Source organism: Crinia signifera, chromosome 3 (assembly GCF_055691185.1).
Source record: "Crinia signifera chromosome 3, ASM5569118v1, whole genome shotgun sequence".
NCBI classification, from domain to species: Eukaryota; Metazoa; Chordata; class Amphibia; order Anura; family Myobatrachidae; genus Crinia; species Crinia signifera.
Genome location: NC_139219.1, coordinates 106,979,607 through 106,993,735, shown reverse-complemented (window position 1 = coordinate 106,993,735; position 14,129 = coordinate 106,979,607). Strand labels below are relative to the sequence as shown.

The 14,129-nt window shown below is 40.9% G+C and overlaps 2 protein-coding genes across 3 annotated transcripts in view; one reads left to right on the top strand and one right to left on the bottom strand.

Annotated features, from left to right (window-relative positions):
• The window catches only part of GNPAT (glyceronephosphate O-acyltransferase), a 55,964-nt gene extending 53,792 nt beyond the window's left edge, over positions 1-2,172 (bottom strand). The window contains exon 1 of one of the 2 annotated variants that reach the window (XM_083176360.1): positions 1,636-2,172. In XM_083176360.1, coding sequence (XP_083032486.1) covers positions 1,636-1,653 — 18 coding nt within the window. In that variant the 5' untranslated portion in view covers positions 1,654-2,172. The remainder of the gene's footprint in view (positions 1-1,635) is intronic. The other variant, XM_083176359.1, reaches the window with a different exon arrangement.
• FSAF1 (40S small subunit processome assembly factor 1) overlaps positions 1,803-14,129 on the top strand; it is a 55,304-nt gene continuing 42,977 nt past the window's right edge. Inside the window, exons 1-2 of the mRNA XM_083176361.1 lie at positions 1,803-2,138; positions 4,497-4,792. Coding sequence (XP_083032487.1) covers positions 2,063-2,138; positions 4,497-4,792 — 372 coding nt within the window. The 5' untranslated portion in view covers positions 1,803-2,062. The remainder of the gene's footprint in view (positions 2,139-4,496; positions 4,793-14,129) is intronic.

Here is a 14,129-nt window from a genome sequence, read left to right as displayed (position 1 = left end):
ATGCTATTCCAAACTAGCCGTGGGTACGCACCTTAAGGACTAACTTCTTGGTACTGTATAACCTCAAAATAGTCTCCTCTGGGAATCCACTGTTTTAATGTAACAATTTTATATGTACTGTAACTAAATGTTTATCCTACTTATTTATAGATGTGCAATGATAGTTAGAACTAATAGTCACCCTTTTTGATTGCAAGTCCACAAACAGCCATACTGTAAATCAGAATCCACCCATTTTTGGGGTAATGGAATGATGTTTAAATGCAAATGTCCTCACCCACTTGTGATGACCGGGCCTTTAAGGAGGTGGCGTGCCTCCAAGATGTCTTGTGCCGCAGAGACTTCATCTGCTGAAAGGGGGCACTTTTTGCACCATAAGATGTGATTGGATGCGATGGACATCGCACTTTGATGTTGCATTGAATTCGATCACATAAGTGTATGGGCATCATCCCACATTAATTGTACATCTTATATTTGGTTATATATAATATTCAATTGCATTATGTACATTCTTTTTTTGTGTATTCACATGAACAGTTCTACAATAAAACGTTTAAAAAAATGTTTTGTTATTAACATACACTAGTTCAGGCATGTCCAAAGTCAGGCCCAGGGGCCAATTGCGGCCCTTGCTGTCATTTCAAGCGGCCCGCAGCCTCCAGCTGGAAGCGGGCAGAGCATCAGATGTGGGAAGCACAGCACAGAAACTAAAGGTGCGAGTGCGCCTTTACCTTGCTGTCTGCTTCAGTGAGGAGGTGCCGGCCACCACAGTCAAATGTGTTTGGCATCCTACCCCTGCTGCTGCAATCATATATCACCCTACTCCAAAATCACAGTGACAGCATTCATACAATGAATGGAGGCACTGATGGACATTAAGAGAAGGGGGCAGGCTGGGGGACAGAGTGAATGGGTGCAGACTGGGGAACATACAGTGAATGGGGGACAAACAGTGAAGGAGGGGCAGGCTGGGGGACATACAGTGAATGGGGGCAGAGTGGGGGGACCATTCTGATATGATCAATGCATCAAAGAATGTCCGGCTGAATGGTCGGCCCCACACATTTACACTTCACCAAATCTGGCCCTCGTCGCAAAAAGGTTGGACACCCCTGCACTAGTTAGAAGTCCACACTGGGCAGGATACCTGGGAGAATGGACCCAGTTCAGCTACCCCATGTACACCACCGCTGACCTGTTTTTTTGCGGTGGTGTAAAAGGGGTATTAGTTGCTTTGAGATGAGTTTGACACTGGCAACATCTCCAGTTATAGCTCATCCTGCAGGCTGGTGCCTGTATAATTAATAAGTAGTAAAGTTGCCCTAACCAGTTATACATCCACAAAGTAAAGGAGCTTTAATAAAAATCTGGTGTAAGAGAAAATGTGTTAAAATTATAACCCATGGTTGTGTCAGACTTTACAACATAGATAACTTCACAATAAAATGCCTTATTGGATGCAAATCTGCCACCTATTCGTATTGCATTGGCTTTACAATATGTGTTGTTTAGCATGCATATATGGTTTGTTAGCCACAAACAGAACCGTGAAATGACTATGCCCGGTCTCATTCATTACTCCTATAAACAGCAAACATTGCTAGGCTGCCAGACCAGGTGTAACACGCTTACCAAATACGGTGTACCCATGGCTACCGCGTTCTGTGTGTGCTCCTCGCCGTCAGCAATAGTAGTATCTCTTCTGTGTTACTGACATCACCGGGTACGGGTACCCCCGTATACGGTAAGAACTTAAAGTTGCCAAACAGACAGAAGACAGGAAGAGGAGGAGATCTGTGCTACTGGCATGGCAAGTGCCATTTTGACAGCTATGGAAGCTTTGTGGGACAAAATTCATAGATAGCGCAGTGTGTTCGGAATGTACGGAAGCCGGGATGGGTCCTGGCCCTTGGAAGGAGGACTGAGTTTTCTAGCACGTGGTGGGCGGCTGTGTGTTCGGTCACTGCCTGGAAGTCAATTTAGAGACGAGGGGCATTAAAGTGTAAAAACTGCTAGGTAAGGGAGATCACCTATCCACACATCTTGTGGCGGCACTACAATGGCAGAGGAAACGGGAGATGCATCTGGAATTCGAGACCGTCTGGATTCGGTGCTGAGCGACCTGTACGATTTCGGTGAGTTATTCGCTGTTTCGCTCTCTCGCTCCTTCTCTGACCGCTTGTTTCTTACCCTGCTTTGTCTTAAATCTTGAAAAAGAAAACTGCAAACAGTTGATTATAGCAGTGCACTTAATAAGCACTAATAATGTTCCCTCTACTGTAATGTGTACATTGTATATGGTACAGGAGCTGGTGAACTTGTGTGCTCGGAAGTATTCTTTGCTGATCAAACCTGCACCAACAGTGCAGGTTTTGTAGATATCCAGGCTTGAGCACAGGTGACTTAATTAGTATCTGAGGGATTCTGATTAAACCATCTGTGCTGAAGCCTGGATATCACTAATGCCCCGTACACACGGGGGAGATATATTGCTCAGCAATATATTGCTAGCAATATATTGCTGAGTGTCTCTCCTGTTCATCAGCGACCAGAGATGGTCGCTGATAATCAGGAGACTCTGCCGGGGGAAGAGGCAGGGATAGAGCTGATCGCAGGAGCAAGCTCCTGCGACCATCAGGGGCTGCACACAGGAGCGCGCACCCGGCGATTCATCGCCGACAGCACACACAAATCACTGGCAATATGGTCGCTCAGCGACCATATTCCCAGCGATATGTGCTGAAATTGCACCCGTGTGTGCGCACCTTAAAACCTGCACTGTTGGTGTGCCTTGAGGACCGTGTTTGAGAATGCTTGCTCTAGCTGTTGGAGGATGCAAGGCTTATGTAATTTAGCAGGGCAGGGAAAGCACCCTCCTAACAGAGGATGCACACTTCCGATATTAGGCTGAAGTTAGATTCTTCAAACCAAACAACAAATAGAGAAAAGTCCCAAGACGCTATTAGTCCAGTCAGCCTCAATCCCCAAAGGAGGACCACTTCGTAAACTTCACTGCAGGTATTCCAGAACAAAACAAGAAATTGTAGGCGCTTGACTTGTGTGTCCAATGATGTGAATTTCTTAGGATGATGGGAAAAACATAAACAAAATATGTGTCAGTGACACCAAATACGTAATGAATGATTAAAGGGTTAAGGGCCCTACATACGCAGAGATTTGTGCCAGAGATTCATAACGTGAGATTCAGCATGAGAGATTTCCCTTAAACTGAATTTTTCAGATAATGAGCCACACGCACACAGATTTGTGCCAGAGATTCATAATGGCAGATTCAGCATGAGAGATTTCGAATCTCTCACAGAAACTTCAGGGTAATAAAAAAAAAAAAGTATTCAAATGTAAATAAGGGGTTGGAATAAAGCCTGGGGGAGTGTCACCTGTCATTGGTGGCAAAGTGGTATGCCCCAATGGGGCTTAGCTGTCCCCGGCATGAGGGGAGCAGGAGGTGGCAGGAAGGTGACGGAGACCTCCCGCACACCACACCACACCACAGTACAGGTATCGCAGGGGGCCTCCGTCACCGCAATGCCAGCCGCATATGTTAGTGTGTTTTTAATACATCCCGCCCAAAGAGTTAATATCCAATTCAAAAGTGAATATTTATTTGTGTAGAATTCAGTAGAGACTCTTATTTTTCTATACACTTGTGGCTTGGAATGTTCTTTTCTCTGTCACAATGTTGCAACTAAACTATTACAGTTGTTTTATAACTATTGCAGAAAAAGACAGATTTGTAGCTTCAGGAGTTCAAAGGCTCCTTAATAAATTGTATCACTTTATTTGTCATAGTTTAATATGAGCCCTTTATTTCTGTTATGGTTTGCAGATGTATATTAATGGGTTGGAATAGAGCCTGGTAAAGTGTCATCATCTTCTATAATAGAAAAATAATAATGGCGTGGGGTCCCCGCCACAAGTATGAAAAAAAAAATGGTAATCTCTTGCATGCTTTATACCAGTGGTTCTTAAACTGTGTGCCTAGGTACCCTGGGGTGCCTCAGGACACTTAAAGGGGTGCCTTGGGTTGGTGAACCAGGATCAATTCATATTAGTTATGTGCAATGTAACAGGCAAAAGCAGTGCTAGTGGCTGCCAATATGCCACATATGTGGACAAACAGGAGCAAATCCTGCCCCTCACCACATAACTGTGACCTATAAACACAATGTACTTACTTTTATATTTTTCCTGAATTTCTCAATAAGAAACATTTACCTAGGGGTGCCTTGAAAAATTTTGATGTTGGGAACCCCTGCTTTATACTATACTTTATTCTATACCTGGACTGCTACATTTTAGTTATCCTTCATTTTATGGTATTGTTTTTATGTTGATTGAATATTCAGCTTTTTTTTTTTTTTTTTTTTAATAGTATTTACTGTTTGCCACTTCCTTTCTGTACAGTATTGTTGTTTATGTTGGTGCCATATAATTACTCTAACTGTAATTTGTATTTTAAATAAATCTCACAGGTGATGACTTTGTTACTTCCAAAACAACTACATGTGAAAGTTGGCAACAGGCAGACAATCAAGTGGAAACTGAAAAAGCTAATGACTCTGAAAAACAACCCAATCCTGTATGCACTAAACGAGGGAAAAAATGTGTATCTCTGTTTTTTGATTCCATCAAAGATGAACTCCATAGCCAACCTAAGTGTACAGATTTTCCTGGAGGTTCTTCATCAGAACGTCAAATTGAAGTTGTGACATTTGTGAGACGAAAGAAGCAAACCAAGGGAAAGGAACTAAAAGGCAGCAATTCTGAGGTAACTGTACTGTACTGTACATGTACTGGCAAAGCTGTAGGAAGCCTATCCATTACAATAGTAGTAGTTCTACAATGCCACAGTTTTGATGTGGTGCACACATTTTTATCTGGGCAGCCAAAAGAGTAAAACAAATGTGCACAACTCATCTCTATAAGGGCCTGCACCAGGAAACTGCATTATGAATGCTTGCAGTTTCTAATGTATGAAAGACCATGGGGTATATTCAATAGAGTTCGAAACTGCCATCTTGCCGAAAAGATTCTTTTTTTTTTTCAGGCATGTTGAAATGTTTCGACATTCTGAAAAGCAGGTGGATTGACAGAAGACCGCTAATTCACCTGCTTTTGACGGAAACACAGCCAAGACTGAAAGGTTTTGGCTGTGTTTCCATCATTCTCAATCCGGCATAACAAGATGCCGGATTGAGGCAGGGAGGATGGCACCGTGTGAGCAGCAGCAGCTTACACAGCGCTGTACGGTGCAGCCCGCACCCTCACACCGCTGCCCGCACCCTCCCACCGACTCCCGTACATAGGGCCTTATTTTGGTTCATTCTTTATGACAAAATCCTTCTTAGATGGGCAAAACCATGTGCACTGCAGGTGGGGCAGATGTAACATGTGCAGAGAGAATTAGATTTGGGTGGGGTTTTACTTCAAAGTGAGATCTATATTGCAGTGTAAAAATAAAGCAGTCAGTATTTTCCCTGCACAGAAACAAAATTACTCACCCAAATCTAATTCTCTCTGCACATGTTACATCTGCCCCCCTGCAGTGCACATGGCTTTGTCCATCTAAGAAGGATTTTGTCAGAAAGAATGAACCAAAATAAGGCCCATACTCAGCTCCATCCAGGCTTCCTCTCATGGGTCCCGCTGCTTCACGCCTTCTCCCGCTGCCGCGCTCACCCAGTCCGAGCGCTGGCCGGGTGAGTGTCAATCATCGGCCAAATCCGACATCTGGATTTGGCTGCTGAATTGAATAATGGATGCCGGATCCATTCCAGCAAAAGAATGTCTGAATGGATCCGGCATCAATTGAATATACTCACACGTCTCCTTATAGAACCCAACCCTTTCACACATTCTTGCTTGTGAACAACCAGTACCTCTCAAAAAATTCATTTTTCTTCATCCATGGGGGGTCACTGGAACACTGGGTGTAGTGAAAATGATGAGACTGGGTGCCAAACAGTTAATCTTTTTTCCTAGAGCCAGTGTCCCATTTGATACACACAAGCTTGGTATGATTTTTTGGGGCACATACTAAGCAGCAGGTACTTTTTTTTTTTTTAATTATTATTATTATTTTACATCAAATATTCTGAGCTGGCAATGCATCAGCACCATAGATGTCCCAACTGCTGCTCCAGTCTCCCCAGTTCCGGCAACAGGGTCTGTGTCCATGGCTAGTTCCCGAGTACACAGTAGGAGCCAAGTCACTACCAGGACAGGGAACAGACAAGGCAGCTCTCTGCTCTTCGGGGAGCTGCACCATAGTTGCCGTCTCCACCACCAGTGAGTGAGGCCAGACTGTCGCAGTGCACCCTCACTAGATCACCATGGACACTTCACTACAGTAATTCATGCTTTTAGTACCTGAGGTCTTCCAGAAGGGATAGGACACCTTACCCTGTTGTTTCCTCTCCCAAACCCCGGGCTTGTAGCCTGAACAAACCCGTGCAGAGATGCAGGGCAGCCATTTTCCCCAACTACTGTTACTTTAGTGAACACCTATTTCTCTATTTGTGTTCACATTAAATCAGTATTCCTTCAATACTGTTTAAATTCAGTACTGTACGTTGTTAGTTTATTTGTTACTCGGTGACCTCCCTTCTGTACTGCACATTTTTCTGTGATTACAGATGTGCTTTCATACATCTGGGGGTTATTTTGGTTCACTCTTTCTGACAACTCCTTCTTATATGGACAAAACCATGTGCACTGCAGGTGGGGTAGATGTAACTTGTGTGGAGAGAGTTAGATTTGGGTGGAGTGTTGCTTCAAAGTGAGATCTATATTGCAGTGTAAAAATAAAGCAGTCAGTATTTTCCCGGCACAGAAACAAAATAACTCACCCAAATATAATTCTCTCTGCACATTTTAAATCTGCCCCACCTGCAGTGCACATAGTTACATAGGGCCTTATTCTAGTTCACTCTTAGAGGCAAATTCCTTCTTAGCTGGACAAAACCATGTGCACTGCAGGGGGCAGATGTAAAATGTGCAGAGAGAATTAGATTTGGTGAGTTATTTTGTTTCTGTGCAGGGAAAATACAGACTGCTTTATTTTTACACTGCACTATAGATCTCACTTTGAAGTAAAACCCCACCCAAATTTAATTCTTTCTGCACAAGTACCATCTGCCCCACCTGCAGTGCACATGGTTTTATCCATCTAAGAAGGGTTTTGTCAGAAAGAGTGAACCAAAATAACCCCCTATGTTTATAGTAGCTAATCCCTTGTTGTATAGTATGTTCTGATATTTTAAAGACAGATTATGTTACTTATTCATACCCGTGGATGTTTTTAACCAATAAATGTTTATCCAACCTTATTTTAAATGTATTTATAGTGTCTGCCGACCCCACTTCTTCAGGAGAGAGTTCCAAAGTTTGACTGTTCTGACTGTAAAGAATTTTTTTCTTCCAGATGAACAAAATCTTTTTTCTTCTAATCTAAACTCGTGCCCTCTTGTCCTAGATTCCTGTCTAGCAGAAAAAAGGGTGTTTGACAGTTCCTTATATTGGCCCCTGATATATTTGTACATGTTGAGCATGTCCCCCCTTAAACGTCTCTTCTCTAGTGTAAATAGTTCCAGCTTGCTTAATCTCTCCTCATAGCTTAAATTCTCCATTCCCCTAATAAGCTTAGTTGCTCTTCTTTGGATTTTTTCTAATTCTATTATGTCCTTTTTATAGTGCGGGACCCAGAATTGTACTCCGTATTCGAGGTGCGGTCTAACCAATGATTTGTACAGAGGCATAATTACTTTTGAATCCCTAGTTTCCATGCCCCTTTTAATACATGATAGAGTTTTATTGGCCTTTTTTGTTGCTATATTACATTGAGCACTACACCCCAGTTTGTTGTATATTTGGACTCCTAGATCCTTTTCGAGTACTGAATTACCCAATCATCCCCACATAGGTTATAACTAGCACACTGGTTATGTCTCCCAAGGTGCATGACCTTGCATTTGTCCACATTGAACCTCATCTTCCACTTTTTTGACCACTCATCTAGATTGTCAAGATCATTTTGAAGCGTAGTGACATCTTCTGATGATTTAATAACTCTGCTCAGTTTTGTATCGTCCGCAAAGATGGATACATTGCTGAGTAACCCTATCCCAATATCGTTAATAAAAATGTTAAACAAAATGGGCCCTAGAACCGAACCCTGTGGCACTCCACTTAGTACTGGTATCATATTTGAAACTGCACTGTTCACAACCACTCTTTGTTCTCTATTACACAGCCAGTTCCCTACCCATCTGCAGATATTGCCCCTAATCCCAGGTCCTCCATTTTATTTATCAACCTCTTGTGTGGTACAGTGTCGAAGGATTTAGCAAAATCTAGGAAAATCACATCTACAGCGTGTCCATTATCAAGGTTTTTGCTAACCTCTTCATAGAAACCAAGTAGATTAGTTTGGCATGAACGATTTTTCACGAACCCATGCTGGTTATTACTGAGCGAACTATGAAGGTCTAAATATTCCTGGATCCCATCTCTTAAAAATCCTTCAAATAGTTTACCCACTATTGATGTTAAACTAACAGGTCTGTAATTAGCGGGATCCTCCTTTTTTCCTTTTTTGAATAATGGCACTACCTCTGCTATTCTCCAGTCTTTTGGTACCTTTCCTAATGATAGTGATTTATCGAAGATATAATGTAGATGGGAAGCTAATTCCTCCCTTTATTCCATTAGTACCCTAGGATGAATCCCATCGGGCCCAGGTGATTTATTTGTTTTGATTTTGCTGAGCCTCAATATTATTTCCTCGGTAGAGAAATCAATATTGAGGTCCGGCTTGTTCATCCCATTTGTGGTATGTGTGCGTTCCACAGTCTGCTCTCTCTTAGTAAACACTGATGAGAAGAACTCATTTAACAGTTCTGCTTTTCCCTTATCCTCCGTAAAACTTTTCCCAGTGATATTGGTTAGTGGGCCTTTGTTGTCCTTAATTATTTTTAATTAACGTTTACTATTTATGTATTTGAAAAACTTCTTGGGGTTAGTTTTACTTTCAGTGGCTATGTGCTCTTCATAATCCCTTTAGCTACTTTGATTGCCCCTTTCCAAATTTTGTTTGATTCTTTGTAATTGGTGAACGCCTTATTTTTATAGAATTTAATGGTTTTGTCCATCTAAGAAGGAATTTGTCAGAAATAATGAACCAAAATAACTCCCTTAGTGACCACTAGTCTCTGCACACTGATTCAGACACTTGTACAAAGATATGTGTCCTATATCTATTTCATTAGCACAGTTTTCTGATGTGTCCTAGGCAGTGTGCTGCTTTACTCTCACAACATTAAGGTCTTGGGTTTACTTCCCACCAAGGCCCTAATTGCGCGGAGGTATTGATGTTCTTGTCATCTTTTACATGGGTTTCCTCTGTTAATGGCGATTAAATATGACCAGAGTGACAATAAGTGAAAAGTGTTGGTTACGTAATAAGTCCGCAACCAACGTACCCTTTATACCTAACTACGTGCGAACAAAGGGTAGCGCAGCGTAGTGTACCTTTTATTGTATTATGTACACAGAGAACCAGTACCTTAATCAGAGATTCCTTCGCAGTACTTTGTCTCTAATCTGCGAATATACCTTATCGGACAGTGTCCGTAATATACCTTGTCGCTATTATGCGAATAAACAGACACGACCACTGTATAGAAATAAGGAGATAAGAACTCCGTAAAAAGGTTGTATTTAAGTCCCTAATGGACAAAAGGGGGTTACAGAAATAAGGATAAACAGGTATAACAAGTGATACAATATACTAACAATGAATACTAAACAGGCTCAGCTAGGGGGAAAGAAAACAGATACAAGACACAATCAGCCAATCAATACAATAAGAATAAATACCGTTAATGCAACCGTTACCGTTCTCATCAAATATGCGAAGCGCAGTCCGGTCAGAGCTCGCTATCGTTCAGGAATGAACTATAGCCCGGTGGTAAGTCAGGGAAAGGTAGATGTGCCGAAGAGACTTGGCTGCTCTAGGTCGCCTATCTTATAGGGTCAGAAAGGGGAGGTCAAAGGCCGTTCTCATTGGTCAGAGGTCGTATGTCAGGTCAGCTGTGATTGGGGGGTTAGATGATACTCCTGGTTTGGCTAGGTCCAGGGGAGTGAACTTTAAGAGTCCTTTGTTTGGTGGTTTCGGCGTCAGCAGTGATAAGAACTGGTTTCATCTGGATTCCTTTGTTACATACTTTCAACAGAAAAGGATGGGGTGAGGGTTAACGTGGCGCTGGGATGTATGTTTTATAGTTCGCCCGTCTGAATTTCCTGGGGTCTTACCCTATATGATCCCCAAAAAACAGATTATTTTTAGCGGGATGAAACTCAGTTTCTAGGCGCTCTATATACGGACGTAGCCTGGATCTTAATAGTGAGCAATCGGGTATTGGAAAGAGAAAGTACTTCCCTTAGTTCGAATTTCTCCTCTGTCAATTTCTCTCTCTTTCTCCACTTAGATCTTTTTCCCTCCTTCGTCTCCTCCCAACCTTCTCTCCTCCAATGGAAGGGTATGTGGAAGAAAATATAGGATGGTGTTATATCTTAAACACGACTAATTTATTCCATACACACTTTTTTCAAGCGGTCTGGATGCGTACCAAACTCACAATAAAATGTGCATGAGAAAACATATCAAGGTGTCTTTCTACTGGGTGACACGCACCCGTACTCACGATGTAATCTGCTTTTGATAATCTCATCAAGGTTTCTTTTTCCAAAGATTTTATTGATAGGTGCAAAAAACAAACAATATTTCCTAAAAATTTTTTTTTTTCACTTGCATAAAACTGTTTGAACCGCAATGCTTCTTTCAGACGGTGTTAACATGTCATCCACACATCCAAATGGAATTCCGGACCCAAATGGCAGCGAAATGACACATATACACTCACCTGAAATCAGCAGTAGTCCCCCAGTAGGTGCACAGTTAGATCTGAGTCGACATGTTTCGAGACTAGGTGTCTCTTCCTCAGGGCTCAGATCACTATGTGCAGTTTCCTCCTTTTATTCTGTAAGCCCCTCCCACTTCCGGTCGCGATGTCTCAAATTGACAATACAACCATCCAGCATAACATTGCATACATATAGAACTGCCCAGCGATCATGTCTATAAACAGTCCCCTTTTCGCTGTATGTGTTTGTTGGTATTAAGTCCTGGCACGCTCTTTTCTATTACAGCGTGTTTCCCCCGCCGCATGTGTCCGCCGGATGTACTTCCGGTGGCGTCTTGCGTCACTTCCGGTCGTTCGTGTTTCCGGAAGTCACTCTGTTTACATGCCGGTTTTCAGGACTTAATCTCTTGCGTTGTCCAGCCTTCTATATGTCCCCCTGAACATTTTATCTCTTGATATTAGTTCCGTTTTGCACTGGCTTCTTTTCCCTTTTCTTATTTTCAATGGGTGCATGTATGTATTGTGTTTAGTGATGTTATCTGCAACACATAATTATATATGAAAATCTGATATCTGCAGGTTATTTCTTACTTCAAAAACACAATTGTGGATGAATGGATAAATAAATATGTAAATATATGAATAAATAAATAAGCATATATACAAATAGATGAGCAGGCAATTCTATGGGGGAAAATCTGTTTATGTGCAAAATATTTTTGGGAGAGGATTTTTTCTAAAAAATTCATTTTAAAATCATTGTTCTATAAAAAGGTGTTTCTTAAATTCATAAATATCCAAATTTATGTATAAAATATATAAAAAATGTAAAAAAAAAAAAAAATTTTATATACAATAGGGTGGGTGGATTATAATTTAATTCAGAGAAACCATTTTAATTCAAAATCTTGGTTAAGACCTAAAGGAGTAAGTGTTTTAAACTTGTAAATCAGCTTCATTTCAGTTTTTGCTAATCTTTTCTCCACATTCCGGTCTTTCCACGTTGCCACAATCTTTTGTATCCCCAAAAACCTTTTAATTGAATCTGTCGAACACTTGTGTTTGTCCTTAAAATGACTTGAAAGGTGATGTGTTAAAAGTCCTTTTTTTTTATGTTCCGCAAATGTTCGGAAATCCTGACTTTCAGTGGCCTTGTTGTTCGACCAATGTAAAAAAGGCCGCACTTGCACTCCACCAAGTATATCACATTAGATGTATCACAAGTGATAAAATCTCTAATCTTATGGGTTTTTTGGTTTATAGTGACTTCTGTAGTTTTTGATTTCTCTGACTTTACATTCCTGCAACCAATGCAGGTTCCACAGCGATGGAAGCCCTTGGTACGAACCAAAGACTTCCTATCTTCTGGTAGGCAACTTTTTACTAGGGTGTTCTTCAGATTTGCAGATTTCCTATAGATGAACTTAGGTCGTTCAGGCAGGAGGTCTTTTAGTATGGGGTCACATTGTAGAAGATGCCAATGTTTTTTAAAAGACTTTTCCAACTCTTTGTGGCATTGGTCGTACTGTGTGAAGAACGCAAATTGGAAGTTATCGTGTTTCTTCTCCACTTTAGTGTTTCCCTGGAGTAGCAATTTTCTATCTTTTTGATTTGTTTCCTCAATGACCTTCTCTAGCTCTGAGTTTTTGTAGCCTTTTTCTAAGAACTCATTTTTGAGTTTCTCATTGGTCGAACAACAAGGCCACTGAAAGTCAGGATTTCCGAACATTTGCGGAACATAAAAAAAGGACTTTTAACACATCACCTTTCAAGTCATTTTAAGGACAAACACAAGTGTTCGACAGATTCAATTAAAAGGTTTTTGGGGATACAAAAGATTGTGGCAACGTGGAAAGACCGGAATGTGGAGAAAAGATTAGCAAAAACTGAAATGAAGCTGATTTACAAGTTTAAAACACTTACTCCTTTAGGTCTTAACCAAGATTTTGAATTAAAATGGTTTCTCTGAATTAAATTATAATCCACCCACCCTATTGTATATAAAAAAAATTTTTTTTTTAAATTTTTTATATATTTTATACATAAATTTGGATATTTATGAATTTAAGAAACACCTTTTTATAGAACAATGATTTTAAAATGAATTTTTTAGAAAAAATCCTCTCCCAAAAAAAAAAAAAAAAAATATTTTGCACATAAACAGATTTTCCCCCATAGAATTGCCTGCTCATCTATTTGTATATATGCTTATATATTTATTCATATATTTACATATTTATTTATCCATTCATCCACAATTGTGTTTTTGAAGTAAGAAATAACCTGCAGATATCAGATTTTCATATATAATTATGTGTTGCAGATAACATCACTAAACACAATACATACATGCACCCATTGAAAATAAGAAAAGGGAAAAGAAGCCAGTGCAAAACGGAACTAATATCAAGAGATAAAATGTTCAGGGGGACATATAGAAGGCTGGACAACGCAAGAGATTAAGTCCTGAAAACCGGCATGTAAACAGAGTGACTTCCGGAAACACGAACGACCGGAAGTGACGCAAGACGCCACCGGAAGTACATCCGGCGGACACATGCGGCGGGGGAAACACGCTGTAATAGAAAAGAGCGTGCCAGGACTTAATACCAACAAACACATACAGCGAAAAGGGGACTGTTTATAGACATGATCGCTGGGCAGTTCTATATGTATGCAATGTTATGCTGGATGGTTGTATTGTCAATTTGAGACATCGCGACCGGAAGTGGGAGGGGCTTACAGAATAAAAGGAGGAAACTGCACATAGTGATCTGAGCCCTGAGGAAGAGACACCTAGTCTCGAAACATGTCGACTCAGATCTAACTGTGCACCTACTGGGGGACTACTGCTGATTTCAGGTGAGTGTATATGTGTCATTTCGCTGCCATTTGGGTCCGGAATTCCATTTGGATGTGTGGATGACATGTTAACACCGTCTGAAAGAAGCATTGCGGTTCAAACAGTTTTATGCAAGTGAAAAAAAAAAAAATTTTTAGGAAATATTGTTTGTTTTTTGCACCTATCAATAAAATCTTTGGAAAAAGAAACCTTGATGAGATTATCAAAAGCAGATTACATCGTGAGTACGGGTGCGTGTCACCCAGTAGAAAGACACCTTGATATGTTTTCTCATGCACATTTTATTGTGAGTTTGGTACGCATCCAGACCGCTTGAAAAA